General features: G+C 40.8%; 1 protein-coding gene and 1 non-coding gene across 2 annotated transcripts in view; one reads left to right on the plus strand and one right to left on the minus strand.

Moving 5' to 3' along the window:
* Positions 1–6,672: 6,672 nt before the first annotated feature.
* TEX11 (testis expressed 11) overlaps positions 6,673–17,364 on the plus strand; it is a 125,598-nt gene continuing 114,906 nt past the window's right edge. The window contains exon 1 of the mRNA XM_028523075.2: positions 6,673–6,785. Within this exon, the coding sequence (XP_028378876.1) occupies positions 6,749–6,785 (37 nt within the window). The 5' untranslated portion in view covers positions 6,673–6,748. The remainder of the gene's footprint in view (positions 6,786–17,364) is intronic.
* Positions 12,324–12,427, minus strand: LOC114505837. The gene has a single exon (XR_003685302.1). It is a non-coding gene; the product is annotated as a U6 spliceosomal RNA (small nuclear RNA).

Genomic DNA, 17,364 nt, shown 5'->3' on the forward strand with positions numbered 1-17,364 from the left:
GTTCCTAGGGTTAAGGACTGGATTGCGCCAGACAGCGCCCTAAGGTTCAGCCAGTGCACCAGTGACTAAAGGGCAAGTGGGCGTGGCATTTGATTGACATCCCTGTACCTGGGAGGAACTTTCCCAGCCTCTAAGTGTGCAGTGACCCCTGGTATCCAGGAGGATTCCAGGGTCCTTGTGTGTGCTGTCGAAAGTTGGAGAGGACTCCGTGACGGTGGCTTGTGTGGCGGTGAGTGATTTACTAAAGAAGGAAGGGTGGAGGAGGGTCCGGTACCCGCAAGCGTGAGTCAGGTGGTTTATAACTAGCCCCAGACCTGGCCATTACATTATCACTTTTTAGAGTCCCCCAGGCAATGCTTTGGAACTGGGGAACTGCTGGAGGTGACTCATTCTCAGGAGAAGAAGATGGCCAAAGACAGGGTTTTTTTTTTTAATTTTATTTTTTTTTAACTTAGGTAAGACTTGAGGTGCTGACTGGTGTGGCTCAGTGGGTTGGGTGCCTTCCCACCAAGCCAAAGCTCTCCGGTTCGATTCCCAGTCTGGGCACATGCCTGGATTGCAGGTTCTGTCCACTGTTGGCTATTTTGCAAGAGGCAGCCATTAGTGTTTCTCTCTCACGTTCTTGTTTCTCTCCCTCGTTTTTTTCCCTCACTTCTCTTTTCTTTTAAAAAAAATGTAAAATGGAAACAAATAAATCTTTAATTATTGCCTGGTTCAATTACCTGTTCATCCACGAACCAATGGGCCTGGGGGGGAAGACGGAAGTTGGGTTATCAGAGTTTGCAAACCAGGAAATGATGGTGGGAACTAATGCTTGTTTAGTATCTGCTGTATGTCAGCCACTGTTCTGGACGCTTTATGTGCAGTATTCCATTGAATCAGAAGCCTAGAAGTACTTTTATTCCCACTTTGCAGGTGAGGACATTGATCTGCTGAGACTCTTCAGGAGCTAGCACCAGATCACACAGTATGTGGTGCATGTGGCAGCTATGGGGTGCTCCATTGCCCTTTCCCAGTAGAAATGAATACCATATTGTCAGGTGCAAAAGAAGGGGGGTTAAATGCAGGACTTTCTCTGATTTTCCTTTTTTCTTCGCAGTACTATGCAATTGAGGAGCAAAATATTTTGAAGAGGGAAGAGGAATTATGTTTAGGAACCCCGACTTCTCCACGATAAATAGTGACTGTTTCTGAGACTCTCAGGGTCAGGAGGGAAATCTGTTTGTTCCCAAAACTGAAGTTGCTATCTCTCTTGGTGTTTTTAAAAAGTCTTATTTATTTTAGACAGGAAGGGAGGGAGAAAGAGAGGGAGGGAAACATCTATGTGTGTGTGTCTCTCTCACCTTGCTGTGAAACCTGGCTTGCAACTCAAGCATGTGCCCTAAATGGCAGTCTAGCCGGAGACTCTTTGGTTCACAGGCCAGTGCTGAATCCATTGAGCCCCACTAACCAGGGAACAATCTCTCTGCTTCATCCTGTTAGCCATCTTCACATACAGCTTGACTGAGGTGCCTGAGGCTTAAAAGGCTAGAGGAAACAAGCTGAAGGGATAAGTAAAAACTAAACTAAACTAACAAAAATATATGAAATACATAGAGAGAAGAGTCTGTTTATGGTCAGAGGAAGGGGGATTGGGGATACGTGAAACTGGGCAATGGGGAGAGAAAGAGAGTGTTCTTTGGTGTGGTAAAACACAATGCAGTGTGCAGACGATGCCTTACTGGAGTTTCTACTTAAAATCCGTCTGGGATTGGGAACCAGTGTCACACCAATACATTGAATTAAAAAAGGGATTTGTGAGGGAAAAAGTGGGAAGGCTTGCTAATTGTTCAATTTCGGGTCATTCTTCAAATTTGGAGGCATCCGTGCCTTAACACTTGTCTGAGTGGAGATTTCAGTACAGGCTGGTTCCTTGGTTGCAAGCATCACCCACAGGTTTAGGTACAGACATGCTGACTCACGTATTTCTTTCCCATCCCTGAAGCCTTAGTCTGGAAATGGGTGAGACACCTGCCCCTACTGCGAGCCTCTCTGAGTCCTTTGTTTCCTATATACTTGGCAGGGACAGGGCAGCACAAACAGTCTTGGACTTGGTTTTCTTCTCTCTCCTTACCTTTTGATATTTGCAAAATTTGCTACCGTTTCTTAAAAAGGATTTATTTGTCTATACCTTTATTTGCTTATTTTTAGAGAGCAGGGAAGGGAGGGAGAAAGAGAGGGAGAGAAATGTGGATATGGGCGAGAAACATTGGTCAGTGGCCTGCCACATGCGCTCAAACAGACTGAACCGCACAGCAGGCTTGTGGCCTGACCGGAATGGAACCAGCAACCTTTTGGTTTCGGGAGGACAACCAAGCCACTGAGCCACACCAGCCAGGGCTGAACCTTGCCGCTCTGGAATAACCAGTGGGACAACATTGCTTATACCTTTCCCTCCTTTCATTTCCTTTCCCTCCATCCCTCCGTCCATTTTCTTTCTTGTGAAAGCCTGCTGTGTTCTCTCTCCTGTTACCCTGGCCGCCTGCAGTCTTCCCCATATAATTGCATTAAGTGCCATAGTTCCTTATTCTGAGTGCTTCTCACCCTGACTCTGTGCACGGCATTCCCAGGACTTGAGTCCTGCAGTGGGGCGAATCGCGCGCCCAGTTTTAGCGGGAGCGGTTGAGGCTAGATGGGGGAGTGGGCGTGGCATTTGCTTGACGTCACTGCCTGGGGAGGGGCTTTCCAAGGTCTAGGCGCGCTGTGAACCCCTGGTAGAACCCCTGGTGTCCAGCAGGATTCCTGGGCGGCTGCTCACGCAGGGACCACAGTTGGCGGTGACCGACCCTGAAGGTGGCTTGTGCAGCGGTGAGTGATTTACTGAAGTAAGGAGCGTAGAGGAGGGTGTGGTATCCGTGCGGATGAGTCGGGTGGTTTAGAGCTTGAGACTTCGCTGTTAGGTTACCACGTTTTGGAGTTGCTCAGAGGCAGTGCTTGTGAACTGGGGGAGTGCTGCAGGTGACTCACGTTCAGGTGAACGAAGATGGCCAAAGACTTTTTTTTTTTTTTTTTTTTAACTTAGATAAGACTAGTGGCGCCTACGTGTGTGGCTCAGGGGGTTGGGCGCCATCTCATGAAGGGAACACTCCGCGGTTCGATTCCCACTTGGGGAATATGCCTGGGTTGCGATTTCCATCCGCGGTCAGGGGTTTTTTGAGAGGCAGACAGTGATTCTCTCCCACGTCGATGTTTCTCACCCTCATTTCCTCCTTCCCTTCTCTCTAAAAAAAGTAAAATGAAAATAAATAAATCTTTAATTATTGCCTGGTTCAATTACCTGTTCATCCATGAACCAATGGGCTTGGGAGGGAAGACGGAAGTTGGGTTATCAGAGTTTCTAAACCAGGAAATGATGGTGGGAACTAATGAGTGTTAAGTATCTGCTGTATGTCAGCCACTGTTCTGGACGCTTTATGTGCAGTATTCCATTGAACCAGAAGCCTAGAAGTACTCTTATTCCCACTTTGCAGGTGAGGACATTGATCTCTGAGACTCTTCAGGAGCTAGCACCAGATCACACAGTATGTGGTGCATGGAGTGTCAGGCAGCTATGGGGTGCTCCATTGCCCTTTCCCAGTAGAAATGAGTACCATATTGTCCGGTGTAAAAGAGAGGGGATTAAATGAAGGACTTTCTCTGTTTTTCCTTTTTTCTTCACTGTAGTATGAGATCGAGGGGCGGAAAACTTTGAAGAGGGAAGAGAAATTATGTTCAGAAACCCCGACTTTTCCAGGATAAATAGTGACGGTCTCAGAGACTCTTGGGGTCAGGAGGGAACTCTGTTGGTTCTCAGAACTGAAGTTACAATCTCTCTTCTTCATCCTGTTAGTCATCTCCAACTATGGCTTGACTGAGGTGCCTCAGGCTTAAAGACTGGATGAAACAAGGTGAAGGGACAAGCGAAAAAATAAGTAAATGAAAGAAAATAAATATATGAGACCCATAGACAGAGACAAGAGTGTGGTGGTGGCCAGAGAGAGGAAAGGGGGTGGTGGTAGGTGGAATTGGGCAATGGGAACAGAAAGAGGGTGTTCTTGGGGTGATAGGGGCCTGATGCAGTGTGCAGATGATGCTCTATTGGTTTTCTTCTTAAAGATTTTATTTATTTATATTTAGAGAGGGGGAAGGGAGGGAGAAGGAGAGGGAGAGAAACATCAAACTGTGGTTGCCTCTCATGTGGCCTGTACTTGGGACTGGCCCCACAACCCAGGAATATGTCTTAGACGTGGAATTTTACCAGTGACTGATTGGTTCACAGGCCAGCGCTGAATCCACCAAGCCAGATGAGCTAGGGCAGTTTATTGAGCTTTATAGCTAAAACCTGTTTGGTTTTGGGAACCAGTGTCACCCCAATACATTCAATTAAAAAGGGGGTTTGTGAGGGAAGAAGAGGGAAGGCTTGTTAATTGTTTGATTTAGGGTCATTCTCCAAATTCAGACGCATTGTGCCTTAACACTTGCCTGAGTGGAGATTTCAGTACAGGCTGGTTCCTTGGTTGCAAGCATCATCCACAGGTTTAGCTACAGACATTCTGGCTTATGTATTTTTTTCCCATCCCTGAAGCCTTAGTGTGGGAATGGGTGAGACCCCTGCCCCTCCTGTGAGTCTGTCCAAGAGTGGTTAGTTTCTTACAGATTCGGGAAGGGCAGGGCCGCACAGATAGTCTTGGACTTGCTTTTCCTCTCTCACATTAACTTCTGATATTTCCAAACTTTGCTACCCTTTCACAAAAAGGATTTATTTGTCTATACCTTTATTTGCTTATTTTTAGAGAGCAGGGAAGGGAGGGAGAAAGAGAGGGAGAGAAATGTGGATATGGGTGAGAAACATTGGTCAGTGGCCTGCCACACGCGCTCAAACAGACTGAACCGCACAAGCAGGCTTGTGGCCTGACCGGAATGGAACCAGCAACCTTTTGGTTTCGGGAGGACAACCAAGCCACTGAGCCACACCAGCCAGGGCTGAACCTTGCCGCTCTGGAATAACCAGTGGGACAACATTGCTTATACCTTTCCCTCCTTTCATTTCCTTTCCCTCCATCCCTCCGTCCATTTTCTTTCTTGTGAAAGCCTGCTGTGTTCTCTCTCCTGTTACCCTGGCCACCTGCAATCTTCCCCGTGTAATTGTATTAAGTGCCATAGTTCCTTATTCTGAGTGCTTCTCACCCTGACTCTGTGCACGGCATTCCCAGGGCTTGAGTCCTGCAGTGGGGCGAATCGCGCGCCCAGTTTTAGCGGGAGCGGTTGAGGCTAGATGGGGGAGTGGGCGTGGCATTTGCTTGACGTCACTGCCCGGGGATTGGCTTTCCAAGTGTGTAGGCGCGCTGCGAACCCCTGGTATCCAGGAGGATTCCCGGGTGGTTGCGCGCGCGGTCCACAGCGCGGACCACAGTGCGGACCACAGTTGGCGGGTTCGCACCGGACCGTGCAGGCGGCTTGTGAGGCGGTGAGTGATTTACTGAAGTAAGGAGCATAGAGGAGGGTGTGGTATCGGTGCGGATGAGTCGGGTGGTTTAGAGCTTGAGACTTGACCTTTAAGTTACCGCTTTTTCGAGTCGCTCGGAGGCAATTCTTGTGAACTGTGGGGGACTGCCGCAGGTGACTCACGCTCAGGTGAGGGAAGATGGCCAAAGACATGTTTTTTTTTTATGACTTAGATAGGACGTGAGGCGCCTACGGGTGTGGCTCAGGGGGTTGGGCGCCGTTTCTCAAAGCGAAAGCTCCGCGGTTCGATTCCCAGTCGGGGAACTTGCGCGGGTTGAGGGTTTAGTCTACGATCGGGAATTTTGCGAGAGGCAGCCATCAGGGTGTCTCTCCACGTCGGTGTTTCTGTCCCTCTCTTTCTTTCTTTCTACCCTTGTCTCTAAAAAAAAAAAAAATAAGTAAAAAATCTGTGTAAAACGGGCACGAAATTCAAAAGTATTAAGAGTTGAGAAGACAGAAAAAGATTTTATTTAGTGTGAGGAGAAATTAAAGAGGGAAAATATGGTTAAAAATATGGATGAATAAGAGAAATATCGTTCGGTCGTGTCGTGAAGCGCGCCAGTCGGGGTGGGTCCGGCGACCGTTCGGTCGTCTGGATGGACGAAGCTCAACCAAGTGAGCCGTGTTGTCAGGGAAATAAATAGAATCTTTTAAAAATGCGTGTGGTGCTTTTGGGGGCCACTGAAATCTGGAGGTAATAGTTACGGTAGTTTGTATGTTAGGGACCTAAATTCCATCGGAGCCATACAGTTAGTGTCTTCTCAGGAGCGGTTTGTGACCTTTGGTTGGCGGGAAGCTGAGGGAGCACTAACTGCGTCTGCGAAGGCGGGGGATTTTGGCGCGCAGACTGGAGAAACGTTCGTGATTGGATGCTTTAATCGTCAGGCTTGGGATTTTGAACAAATCAGAATGCGGCAATTAGCACCAGCCAGACCAATTACAGTGTATCATGAGCCCTCATAGTCTGCGTTGCTGGGCAGATTATGCTAAGATTTGATGAGAATGTTCTCCAAGCCGGCTAAGGTTGCCCGCTTGCTAGACAGCCTGTTCCTATCTCCTATTAACTACTTTTTCTGAGATTTTAAACTTCCTCAGCTTTTTCCCCTATGAATAGCGAGTAACTGGGAAAATTTGACCAAAAAGAAATTTATTGAGAAACAGGAGTATAAAGGATGTAATATTAAAGTATTTTCTTACTTCATAGGTGTGATCCAGAGATTGAAAAATGGAGGAAGTGGATTTTCGTTTCATGGACTTTGAAGGTATATAGCTTTACACGGTAGTAAAGAAAATGTCACACTATTTGCTGCTGTATCAAAGATCTTCTAAATGTATTTTTTCCTGAATTTCATCTCTTTGCAGTAGCCAGAGCTCCACCTTTTCTCATTAATGTACCAGAAAAACAATGTAGATGTTTAAGACACTGGAATGCTTTTATAAACTAGTATAAGGAAACATAATTCGCAATTCATAGCTTGTTTTCTCAAGGTTTTTATGGCATGCAAAATAACATTGGCTTAATCTGAAATAGAAATTACTGCATTAAAAGTACATTAAAACTTACTGCAAGGTCCTGGTCCTTTCCATAATTATCAGTGAAAAATAAATTATATCCTGTGTAGTTTTAGGTTTAAGTCCATTTTATTGTATCTTTATTCTTTTGAAAATTGTTAATCTTTTTAGCATATTTATGGGAATTCTTAATAAATAGAAGTAATTTGAGTAATCACACCAGATTCCTCAGCTATGCCAGATATGGGAGAATTTATGATATTTATAAAAAGGAACTATGTTGTATCTAGGGTGGCTACAGATCTATGATTTTCAAAAGTTTAGGTCAATTTTTTAAAGATATTATTTATTTTTATTCTTAGAAAGCGGGGAAAGGAGACAGACAGGGAGAAAAATGTGGATGTGTGAAAGATACACTGAGAAGTTGCATCTTGCATGCACCCTAACTGGACCAGCCAGGCAACCCAGGCATGTGTCCTGACCAGAAATGAACCTTGGACCTTTTGCTCCACTGGACAATGCTCAACCCATTGAGCAGTGCCCCTCAGAACAGTGCTTCATTTGTCATTTTAAAACAACAAAAACAAAGCACTCTACCACCTGCTTTAAATTTTAATTTAGGATATAATATCTTAAAGATAGAAACATAAAATAGGGATTATGAGTTTTAAGTGTATGGTATTTGAGACCTTGTATTTATATAAATATTTGAAACAGACAAATATATAGAATAATATAATGATCACCAGTATACTTATCACTAAGTTTTGTTGAATCTTAACAGTTTGCCATGTATTTCAGATATTTCATGTTTGAAAGAACTGAAAGATTACGTATATTAGTTTTTCATCTTTTAAAGTTTTATATGAACTGTATCATTTTATGTGATGTTTCCCCCCTGTGATTTGTCTTTTTTCACTCAACAATATTTTTTGAATATTTACCCATATGGATATTTTAGCTCTAATTCATTTCTTTCCAGTGCTGATTAGTACCATTACATTGAATATAAGTGTACCACAAATCATTTATTCAGTTTCTCTTATTGGATGTATGAGTGTTTTAAGTAATTGCTGTTACAGATAACAATGGACATTGTGCTTCAGAGAATTTAGTGGGAGCTTTCAAATAGTTTTGACCAGCACCCATGGCAAGGAAATACACTGCATCAAAAGTTTAATGAAACAGTTTTACCTGTATTACATGCAGTGCACTATCGTATTTTCTATTTTATGCTTTTTTTAGTTGAAATATTCTGGTTATAACACACTAGGTTGATTTATTTATTTCTTGAGCACTAGGGGCTGAGGCTCTAGGTCAGTGCTGTCCAATTGAAACAAAGTGCAAACACAATTTTATATTTTGCAGTAACTACATTGAAAAGGTTAATCAGATGAAATTAATCTTAGTAATATAAATTATTTAGCTTAGTATATCCAAGATATTATTATTTCAGCATGTAATTAATATAAAAGTTATTAATGTGAGAATTTACATTTTTTGGTACAAAGTTTGAAGTCTGCTATGTACTTCAAGCACATCTCATTTTGGACTTGCCACAATTCAAGCACTCAGTGGTCACATGTGTGTGGCTAGTGGCTACCCTATAGTAGCAGTGCTGCTGTAGGGCATACATTTAGGTTGAACTGCTGAATGTGGAACAGTCAGTTCCAAAGCTGTCAGCGTCTTTAACTTTATAAATATTGCCAAATTGCTGTCCAAAGTAGTTTTAACAACTTATATTCTCCCTTTTTTTCCCCATAATCTTGCTAATATTTGGTATTGTTGCACTTAAAAAGTTTTGCAGATATAAAAGGTGTCATTGTTTTTAATTAACATTTTATTTTGGAATAATTTTATATTTACAGAAAAGTTGCAAAGATAGTACAGCATTCACATATACCCTCCAGCCAGTTTTATTTTCCCTGATGTTATCATCTTACATGGATGTTGTTTTAATTTCTATTTCCCTGATAACTATTGAAGTTGAATACATTTTCTTTTTTAAAATTTTTTAAATCCTCACTGAAGGACATTTTTTCATTGCTTTAGAGAGAAACATTAATGAGAGAAAAACGTTGATGGGTTGTCTCCATCCAGTATGTGCCAGACAGGATCCTACTCGCCCTAACTGGGAATCAGGCCTGCAACATTTTGGTTACAGGACAGTGCCCCTGTAACCACTGAGTCACACTGGCCAGGGTGAAGTTAGGTGTATTTTCATAGGTTTGTTGGCCATTTGAGTTTTCTTTTTTGTATACATAACTTTTAGTCACGTTTTACAAAAATGAACCACAAAAGGCACGTGTGATGGCCCTAGGTCATTTTTTTTTCTTCATAGGGAGAATTGACATAACGTCCATCTTCTTGTACTAACAATTCCAATCAGTTTCATGGGCAAGAAGGAATAGAAATTGATTTAAGTTATACCCATTGGGGCTAAATAAGTGTACCTCTTTTTCTGCATGTCAAACCTTCTACTATTTAAAGGTACTTATGTCCCCTGGAAAGTCTCCTCTTCAAATGAACCATTCTCAGTTTGCTTACCTGTTCCTCATATTACATGGTTTCTAGTCCCCTCATCATGTTGTGTGCTGTTCTCTAAACATGCTCTTTTCTTTTCATGTTATTCCTTAAAGTGTGGTACCCAGAACAGAACACAGTTCTCTAGGTTTGTTATGATCATCACAAAATAATCTTTCTCTTCAGATTTGGGAGTGATCATTCTTGTTAGATGACGATGTAGGTAAGATTGAAATTTTTGGAAGAGGACATTCATAACACACTGATGACTTATTTTGACCATTTTGCTTCTAAAACACTCTCATTTTTACAAAATACATTCTGTTGTTAAGCTACATCTTGCCTGGCATATATTGGTGCAGTTAGTTTTAAAGCCTTAAATACAGGACTAAGATTTTTTTATTATGTTAATCCCATTGCTGCAACTAGAGATTTAACTTTTGTTCCTGGTTACATCTTTGTTCTCTCTCAGCTTCTTCATCCAAATCATTGATAATACAGTTAAATAGGACAGGGCCAAGGACAAAATGTTATACCATTAAAAATCTCACTTCAGATTGGCATCGATCCATTAAGCAGCATGTTTGGGTATGCTTGCTCAACCTGGTTTTTTTAAAGTTTTTATTTATTTATTTTTAGAGAGGGGAAGGGAAGGGAGAAAGAGATGGAGAGAAACACCAACATGTAGTTGCCTCTCGTGCACCTCCAGCTGGGGACCCAGCCCCTAACCCAGGCATATGCCCTGACCAGGAATCAAACCAGCAACCCTTTGCTTTGCAGGCTGGCGCTCAACCCACTGAGCCACACCAGCCAGGGCTCTGGTTTATTTCTTTGAAAGGCTCTTGGGGTTCTATGTATATGCACTTCTGTTACCAACTCTCCTGTTCACCCCACCCCCAGCTTTTTTGAGATATAATTGACATGTAACACTCTGTAAATTTAAGGTATATGGTGTAGTGATTTTATATATGTATATATTATAAAGTGATTACTATAAGAATGTTAATGAACACATCCATTACCTCACATAGTTACAGGATTTTTGCAGTGGGGGTGAGGAAAATGGGTGAAGGTGGCTCAGTTGGTTAGAGTGTTTCCAATATGCCAAGGTTGCAGGTTTGATTCCTGGTCAGGGCACATACAGGAATCAATTAATGAATGCATAAATGAGTAGAAAACAAATCTATGTTTCTCTTTCCCTCCATTATTCTCCCTCTCCAAAAGCGATACATTTTTTTAAAATTAAAAAAAATTCCCTGGCTGGCATAGCTCAGTGGATTGAGCATGGGCTTCGAACCAAAGTGTCGCAGGTTTGATTCCCAGTGAGGGCACATGCCTGGGTTGCAGGCCATGACCCCCAGCAACTGCACATTGATGTTTCTCTCTCTCTCTCTCTCTATCTCCCTCCCTTCTCCCTCTAAAAAAATAAATAAATAAAATCTTTTAAAAAAATCATATCGAGATAATTTAGCCCAGTTTTCCTTCTCAACATGAGGGCTATTTCTTCTTAAAGTATGGCAACAGTTTATTAAGCTTTGGAATCCCCTTTCCTATGGTTAATTTGGAGATAATTCTCCTTTTTCTAGATTTCTAATATCTTTGTATTTGCTGTTATATAAATACTCTTATGGTCTATCAAAATATTCAATTTATACTTTCTTTTTTTAAAAAAGATTTTATTTATTTATTTTTAGAGAGAGGGGAAGGGAGGGAGAGGGAGAGAAACCAAAGTGTCATTGCCTTTCACATGGGCCCCCACTGGGGACCTGGCCTGCCACCCATGCATGTGCCCTGACTGGGAATTGAACTAGCAACCCTTTGCTTTGCAGCAATGCTTAATCCACTGAGCCACACCAGCCAGGCACTTTCTTTTTCCTTTCAATCTATGATGACTGTTAGGGAGGTAGATATTAACTAATTGGTGTCATTGAATCTTCAGCATTCAGTCACAATATATACTCTAGATAAGAGGTCCCTAAACTTACTGGCATCAGAGACTGATTTCATGGAAGACAATTTTTCCACCGATCTGGGAGTGTATTTATAGTCTGCCACCAGATACAGCCTAATTGTCACTTGCTACTCACTGATAGGGTTTTAATATGAGTCTGCTGGCAGTTGATTTATTATGATCTCTGTGCAGTCAAACCTCTGTTAGTGATAATCTGTATTTGCAGTCACACTTCCCAGTGCTAGCATCGCTGCCTCAGCTCCACTTCAGATCATCAGGCATTCGGGTCTCATAAGGAGCTTCAACCTAGATCCTTCGCATGTGCACTTCACAGTAGGGTTTGTGCTCCTATGAGAATCTAATGCCTCCCCTGGTCTGACAGGAGGTAGAGCTCAGGCAATAATTCGAGCATGGGGAGTGACTGTAAATACAGATGTAGCTTCACTTGCTCACCCACCACTCACCTCCTACTGTGCAGCCCAGTTCCTAATGGGTTGGGACCCCTGCTCTAGACCAGCCCTGTACAGTAGAAATATAATGTGAGCCACAAATGTATTTTGTCAAAGAATTCTTTTGAAAAATGCTTTCTTTTTAAGAGAGAGATGGGAAGGGAGGGAGAAAGAGAGGAAGAGAAAGATTGATGTGAGAGAGAGAACACTGATCATTTTCCTCTTGAAAGCCCTCAACTGGGGGGACCTGGCTGGCAATCCAGGGATGTGTCCTGACCGAGAATTGAACTGGCAACATTTAAGTTTGCAGGCTGTTGCTTAATCCACTGAGCCCACACCAACCAGGGCTAAAGTGTTCTTAAGAGAAACAAACAGAATGCTTCACGAATTTGTATGTCATCTTTGCTCAGGGCCCGTGCTAATATCTGTGTTGTCCCAATTTTAGTATATGTGCTGCCTAAGTGAGCACCAGAACTGTAATTTATAAATAATTTCTAATAGCCACATTTTAAAACTAAAGAGAAACAGGTGCAATTATTTTTAATAATAATAACAATTATAATAATTTTATTACTATATTTTAACCCCACATATCAAAAATACTATTTTAACATTGGTAATTATACAAAATTACCAATATTTTGAGTTATAATACAAACATGGTTATTAAAAATTACTGAGATATTTTACATGCTTTTTTCTTACTACATCTTTGAAATCTGGTATTTTACAATGATAACACATCTCAATTGGGACTAACCATACTTCAGGTGCTAAATAGCCACACATGGCTGACATGTTCAACTGCAAATGTAGGCTAAAACCTTTAGTAGAAAACCTCACTCAAGATAATAGATTTTCAACCCTGGCAGGTGTGGCTCAGTTGGTTGGAGTGTGGTTTCATAACCAAAAAGTTGCATATTCAATTCCTGGTCAGGGCACATACCTGAGTTGTGAGTTTAGTCTCCTGTTCTGGTGCATGTGGTTCCCGAGTCCGAGGGTGGGATCACCAGTCCTCACACATAGTGGGTAGAGGAGGCAATTAATCGATGCTTCTCTCTCACATCTGTCTTTCTCATTCTCCCTTCTTCTCTTCTTTCCTCTCTCTAAAAAAGCAATGAAGAAGTGTCCTCAGGTGAGGATTAAGAAAAAAAAATAGACTTTCACTGAATCTCAAAGAACTTTATTTGGAAGCCTCCCTGAACTATTTTTTCCCATGCCTTTAAATGCCATGATGGGATCCTCAGATTAAGAATAGCAGAGTTATTAGGAAATATCCCAAGAGGGGGTCACCTAGTTCAGAGTCATAGCATAGTTTCTGTATGGCCTGTGCAGAAATCTCATTGAGATACTTGGTAGGGTCACCCGGAATGCACATATTAGGTAGCTATGATGCAGTTTATGAAATAAAGAGGTGGAATAACTAACTGAATTTAACCTTCATAGTATATCATACAATATATTTCAAGCTCTGACCTCTATGTACCTTTCCAATGGTGTTTTCCTGTAACCTTACTTTACCCTTTTCTCCAGTCATACATAACTGTTTATGGTTATTTGAACCTGCTATGCTTTTCCACACCTCTCTGCTTTTTCCCTCTGGTATGTTGCTTGACAAATCTCTAACTTACCCTTCAAGATCCACCTCAAATAGGACCCCAGTGAAGCCTATCCATTATCCCTTTATCCCAAGTCTCAAATGGGAAGAGTTACTCAGTTCTTCCTTTATATTCCTGTAGCATCTTGTCTTCATAGCACTTACTACATTATAGTGCAAGTTTTTAAAATTTAAGTTCCTGAACTGTGTGGTCCACTAGATGGCATAGACTGCCTCACTTATCTTAGCATTCCTAGCAAGATACCCTGTATGTGCCTGATTGCAGGCATCAAATAAATGTGTGTTGAGGCCCTGCCTGGTGTGGCTCAGTGGATTGACTGCGGGCCTGAGAAGTAAAAGGTCACCGTTTCTATTCCCAGTCAGGGCACGTGCCTGGGTTGCTGGCCAGGTCCCCAGTAGTGGGTGCAGGAGATGCAACCACACATTGATGTTTCCTCTTTCTCCTTCCCTTCCCCTCTCTCTGGAAATAAATAAATAAAGTCTTAAAAACTGTTGAATTACCTTTTATAAGAAGAAATGTAGACACCTGCCAGAGCAAAAATAATGCAGTTGTCTTGGATTCTGTTCATGCTGTGCTACCAATAACTTTGATCTTGGGCAAGATGATTAACTTATTGAGGCTTTATTTTATTTTTTATTATTTTCTAAACATTTTTTAAAGATTTTTATTTATTTTTAGAGAGGGAAGGGAAGGAGAAAGAGAGAGAGAGAGAAACATCAATGTGCGGTTGCTGGGGGCCATGCCCTACAACCCAGGCATGTGCCCTGACTGGGAATCGAACCTGCGATGCTTTTTTTTAAAATTATTTTTTCTTTACTTAAGTGATCATCCCAGTAAATCTCACACCCATCTGACACCATACGTACTTATTAGAATATTATTGATTATATTCCCTATACTATACATCTCCATGCCTATTCTATAGGCTAACCAATTTGTATCTATTAATCATTTAAACTTTTTCACCCAACTGTTCCACCCCTCTCCCATGTGGCAACCATCAAAATATTCTACGTATTTTTTTATTTTTAGAATTTTAAAAAAAGGTTTTATTTATTTATTTTTAGAGAGAGGTAAGGGAAGGAGAAAGAGAAGGAGAGAAACATCAATGTGTGGTTGCCTCTTGCACACCCCCAGCTGGGGAACCTGGCCTGCAACCCAGGCATGTGACCTGACTGGGAATCGAAGTGGTGACCCTTTGGTTCGCAGGCCCACACTCAATCCACTGAGCTACATCAGCCAGGGCTATTCTCTGTATTTATGAGTTTATTTCTGTTCATCCTGTTCACTTATTTTGTTTTTAGCTTCACCTGGTGCATGCCACTTGTTCTAGGTTTTTCCCGATTGCATAGTATAAGTTTCAAATGAGAAAGCATCAGTTCAAGTCCTAGTTGCTACTTTCTTTATGTCACCTTTGAGAAGTCACTACTCTTTGTTAAATATCAGTTTCCATATCTTATAAAATGAAAATATCTCCCTTACAGAGTAGATTGATAAATGAAGATGCGTATGAAAAGCTTTGAGAGTATAAACCACTATGCAAATGTTAATTTTATTGTCTTTTCTCACTGAGGAAGTTGCAGATAATTGTTGTGACTGGAATGCAAATCTTGAATTGACCCTGGTAGGTCTTTGAGCTGCTTTGGCCTTTGAAATGACTGGTTGAGCTGATGGAAGTCACAGGGAGAGACTTGGCAGGAGTGTTGATAGATTTTTTTTTTTGCCATGTTGTAGCAGAAGCGTACTTCCTCAAGGACAGGGAAAATGTTTATTTTTTTTATTAATACTGCATCTACAATGCTGTGTGCCTAATCACAATTAATTGGTATTGATTAACACAGTTGTCTTAATGGTGTGACTGCCCCCCCCCCCCCGTTTTAACTAGGATGGATCTCATTTAAATTATATTGACTGAAATCATGTTGTAAATCATAGTTCATTTCAGTAGCCAGGAAGATGATTTGATCATTTTCTTTCGGAATGTACAACCTTGCTTGATATAACCTTAATATAGCATGTTATCTCCAAATCTCAAGAACAGGCTGTATTTATAGAAACTCCTTTCTTAGCTTCTCCCAGAAACAAGTCTCCTGCATAGTGTAACTCAACCATTTAGCTATGTGATCTGTACTAGTTACCCAGCTTTGCTGACTGCATTTTACCCTAAAGATCTGCAGTGCTGTCATTGCCTCAGCTGGTGTCAATCAAATTGCTCAAGTAAATGACATTGAAAATATGTTTTGAAACTCCTGGAATTATTTTGACAAAGAATGAATTATATTAAACACTAAGAGAACATGCACAAATCAAAATTAATGTCTTCACAGTCTCATACTATGTGACCACAAGTTATAATTGGTATTCTACTAAACTATTTTTGGAATTTTTTGAAGCAACTCAAATTAAATATTTATATATGTTTTCTTTTCAAAATCATTTTCAGACATCTTTTTTTAACATAATAGTTGGGTTTCAAAAAACATTTCAAAGCTTTCCTAATTTCTTAAAATTGAGGTGTGTAATTGACATGCAACATTACATCACTTTCAGGTGTACAACATAATGATTTGATATTTGCATATATTGTGAAATGATCACCATACCAAGTCTAGTTAACATCCATCACCATACATGTTTACAAAGTTTTTTTTTCTTGCCATGAGAACTTTTTAAGATTTACTTTCTTAGCAACTTTCAAATATACAGTACAGTATTAACTATAGTTGCCATTTTGTACATTACATCCAATGAATTATTTATTTTATTCCTGGAGGTTTGTACCTTAGATTCCCTTTACCCATCTTGTCTATCACCTAACCCTGGCCCCTGGCTATAATCAATCTATTCTCTGTCTCTATGAGTTGGTGTTTATTTACTTGTTTTAAGATTCCACATGTAATTGAGATCATACAGTATTTGTCTTTCTCTGACTCATTTCACTAGCGTAACCTTTAAGGTCCATTATATTCTCACAAATGGCAAGATTTCACTTTTTTATGGCTGAATAATATCCTGTTAGATATATTCACCACATTTCTTTTATAATTAAATTTATTGGGGTGACATTGGTTAGTACATGATTTAAGTTTCAAGTGTACAATCTTGTAATATATAACATGTGTATATTACATTGTGTGCTCACCACTGAAAATATAGCCTTCTTCTGTTGCCATATCTTTGGCCCCCTTTATGCTCTTCACCCTCTCCCCATTCCCCTACCCCTTTGGTAACTACCATACTTTTGTCCATATCTATGAGTTTCTTTGTTTTGTTTGTTTATTTATTGCTTTCACTTTTATATCCTACATATGGGTGAAATCATATGGTTCTTGTCCTTTTCCATTTGACTTATTTTGGTTAGTATGATAGTCTTAAGAGTCATCCATGTTGTCACAAATGAAACTATTTCATATTTTCTTATGTCTGAGTTGTATTCCATTATATATAGAAAGAGTATACCACATCTTCTTTATCCAGTTGAAGGGCACTTAGGTTGATTCCATGTCTTGGCTACCATGAATAATGCTGCAGTGAACATAGGGGAGCATCTATCTTGATGAATAAATGTTTTCAAAATTTTTAGGTAGATACCCAGAAGAAGAGTTGCTGGGTCATATGTAACTCTATTCTTACTTTTTTGAGGAAGCTCCATACTGTTTTCCATAGTGACTGTGCTCATTGACAGTGCACAAGGGTTCCCTTTGCTCCACATTCTCTCCCACATTTGTGTTATTTCTCATCTTTTTGGTAATAGTCATTCTAATCAGTGTGAGGTGAGATCTTGTTT

This window comes from Phyllostomus discolor, chromosome X, assembly GCF_004126475.2.
Source record: "Phyllostomus discolor isolate MPI-MPIP mPhyDis1 chromosome X, mPhyDis1.pri.v3, whole genome shotgun sequence".
NCBI lineage: Eukaryota > Metazoa > Chordata > Mammalia > Chiroptera > Phyllostomidae > Phyllostomus > Phyllostomus discolor.